Source organism: Cryptotermes secundus, unplaced genomic scaffold (assembly GCF_002891405.2).
Source record: "Cryptotermes secundus unplaced genomic scaffold, Csec_1.0 scaffold1073, whole genome shotgun sequence".
In the NCBI taxonomy this organism is placed as follows: Eukaryota; Metazoa; Arthropoda; class Insecta; order Blattodea; family Kalotermitidae; genus Cryptotermes; species Cryptotermes secundus.
The window spans coordinates 24,397-27,111 of NW_019723317.1; the positions used below are offsets into that span (position 1 = coordinate 24,397).

The 2,715-nt window shown below is 38.0% G+C and overlaps 1 protein-coding gene across 1 annotated transcript in view; it reads right to left on the bottom strand.

Moving 5' to 3' along the window:
- The window catches only part of LOC111861855, a 4,409-nt gene extending 2,535 nt beyond the window's left edge, over positions 1-1,874 (bottom strand). Inside the window, exons 1-2 of the mRNA XM_023846779.2 lie at positions 1,679-1,874; positions 166-638 (exon numbers count right to left, since the gene is read on the bottom strand). Coding sequence (XP_023702547.2) covers positions 166-638; positions 1,679-1,874 — 669 coding nt within the window. The remainder of the gene's footprint in view (positions 1-165; positions 639-1,678) is intronic.
- Positions 1,875-2,715: the final 841 nt, after the last annotated feature.

Sequence of the window (2,715 nt, forward strand, 5' to 3'; positions counted from 1 at the left end):
CTTCCATAGTTAGAAAGTGGCAGATTAAGTCTGTTTTTATTATAATTGCTTGCTCTGTGAACAGTTGCAAACAAATGACACATTGATTTGACCACAAACCCAGCAATAAATCATCCCTACCTATAAAATTATGCCTGACACTTCTGTTGTGTCTTAGTTCCCTACCTGTCGCTCTGCTTCAGCCTTGGCTATTTCAAACTGCTTCCTTGGTGCTTCCCACTTCTCTCGCTCCTTGTCTCTCACTGCCTGGTCCTTATCAACACAACCGTGATGACGATGTTGAAGACAGAAATGCTTCTTACAAACCTGACAGCACATTTCAGCTAGACTTGACACACTGCAGTTGTCATACATACAGTGATAATTCTTCATGGGTTCAGTGGCTTTACTGACTACTGTAGTGTCATCTGGTGTACATTTATGTTTATCTGGCATATAATGATCTTTGCAAAATATTATTTGACAATGAATGCATCTGAATGGTAGAAAATCTAATTGTTTACATTCTAAAAGTCCACACATTTTTCCCAGCTCTGGAAATTCCATTTTTCTGTAACAAAACATCACACTTCTAAAGAAGTTGTGGTAATATGCCAGGCTTGTATTTGGGAGAAATGGAATCTTATTCAGGTTACCACCTACAATAACACTGTTCTTCTAAGTCACTACATGCAAATGCTTTAGCAGTACTTTCAGTAGGCCATGCCTGCTTCCTTTCAGACCCTCGGCATCTCAGCATTAAACTCTTCAGCAGTATTCCCGACATTTTTCTGTGATTCTCTCTGTTCCTACTCAGTACAGCCCAGAGAACTTCTGGGCTTAGTGAATTGCTGTGTTTGTTATGTTCTGATAATTCTTCAGCTGTGTGACATGTCTTGTGCTTATTTCTTACATCTCTTAGGCAATGGCAGCTTCATTCGGAATCATTAGTCACAGCTTCCTGAACGTGATAATGATGTGTACTGTACATATGTTAGGGAACACAAAATGAATGTTTAGTTACTACTGAAGAAAGTAATGACCAAGTCCCCATGCAGTACTATATAACCTCTGCAATTAGAGCAGCACTGTTAAATAATATTAGAATAAAACAGCAATTCCAATTTCTAACAGCTCATTCCTAAAAAAAATCTGAGATGATAATTTGTACAAAATAAACATAACTTCCTAATTTTAATGCATGATTACTGTCATGTCTTTCACTCAGTACTGGAATAATTATAAAATGCAGTACAAGACTGGATAGGTAAGCATACATTTTGAATATGTTTAATTTCTATATGCTTATTTGCAATTTTACATGGTTCATCAATACTGATACTCATTTAATACAGATGCAAATTTCTTCTTGACAATTTAATTATACCAGAGATATAGCATTGCACAGTCATGTATTATTTTTCTTTCTATTCTGCAGCCTTACATGGCACAGAATTTGGATTTTCTGAAGTTTAGATTCGATTAAAAAACTTTAAACTTTTCTAGTACAGCATAGTCTAATCACTGTATTGTAACAATACACACCTCAAATGGATATATAATTGAAGTGAAAAATATTCCTACACATTTTTTTTAATGAACATACATAATAATTTACAGAAAAGCTGTACCAGACAATTAGCATTGTAACATATGTATTCTTTACCACGTTAGTTTGAAAATCCTTGATGTTGCTCACTTAGAATGCCTAAAGCAATATCTGTCCATTTTTGTTCCTGTTCCTTCAAGGTCATATGGGAATCACCATTATCTGCTTCTGGGTCAGGTAATTCTGCAGGGGGGACATTTATATCTTCATTGGGAAGGCGGTCTTCACGCCATGCATCATCCACAACATCTAATTTTCGACCTTCAATTGTTGCCTGACTGTCCATATTCTAGTTACAAACTGCTGAAAATAAAAAATATAATGCTATATACTAAAAATCGGAGTCACACAAGAGGGCAGGCGAGTGATTGTTGTGCAGACAGACTGTGAAGTTAACAAGCTGCTTCCTTGCCATATGACACTGTGTAGCTGATTATAATATTATGAAGATATTTTATTTCTGTTGGATTTGAGGTTCTCTCAGTAGCCATCTGATTCTGTTGGTTTCTTGCTTGGGTTGTTTTCACTCAAGATGAGAGATGTTCTTCCAAAACAGGGGGCTTTCTCTGAACTACATAGCATTACAGCCTACAAGACCATACTATTTTTTTTCTTTTATTGCTAGTGGGGTGGGACTAAGTCCCTTGTACTGCAGCCACTTCTGGCCTATTGTACCAGCCCCAGATGATAGGTGAGGGTGATTGTGGAGCAATTGGTGGAATGAAGATTGGCAGGGGAAACTGAAGTACTCAGAGAAAACCTGCCCCAGCACCACTTTGTCCACCACAAATCCCACTTGACCAGACCCAGGATTGAACCCAGGCTGCCGCGGTGGGAAGCCAGCGACTAACTGCTTGAGCTATGGCGTGGCTGAGACCATACACTTAATTTTATTTGTGTTCCAGTTATTACTGCTTGCTTATTCCAATTACTCTTCCCTTTGCTACTAATAATTCTACTGTTCAACATGACATTCCTCCACAGTGAAACCTGACAACATTTTTACACTTGTGAGGCAGCACATAGTACCAGTAGTAAAAGCCTGACTGATGGCGATTGGTTTAGCTCTTATCACACAACAATGCCGTAGAAATGGAGGCAGATTGTTCCTCCAAAACATCACTAAA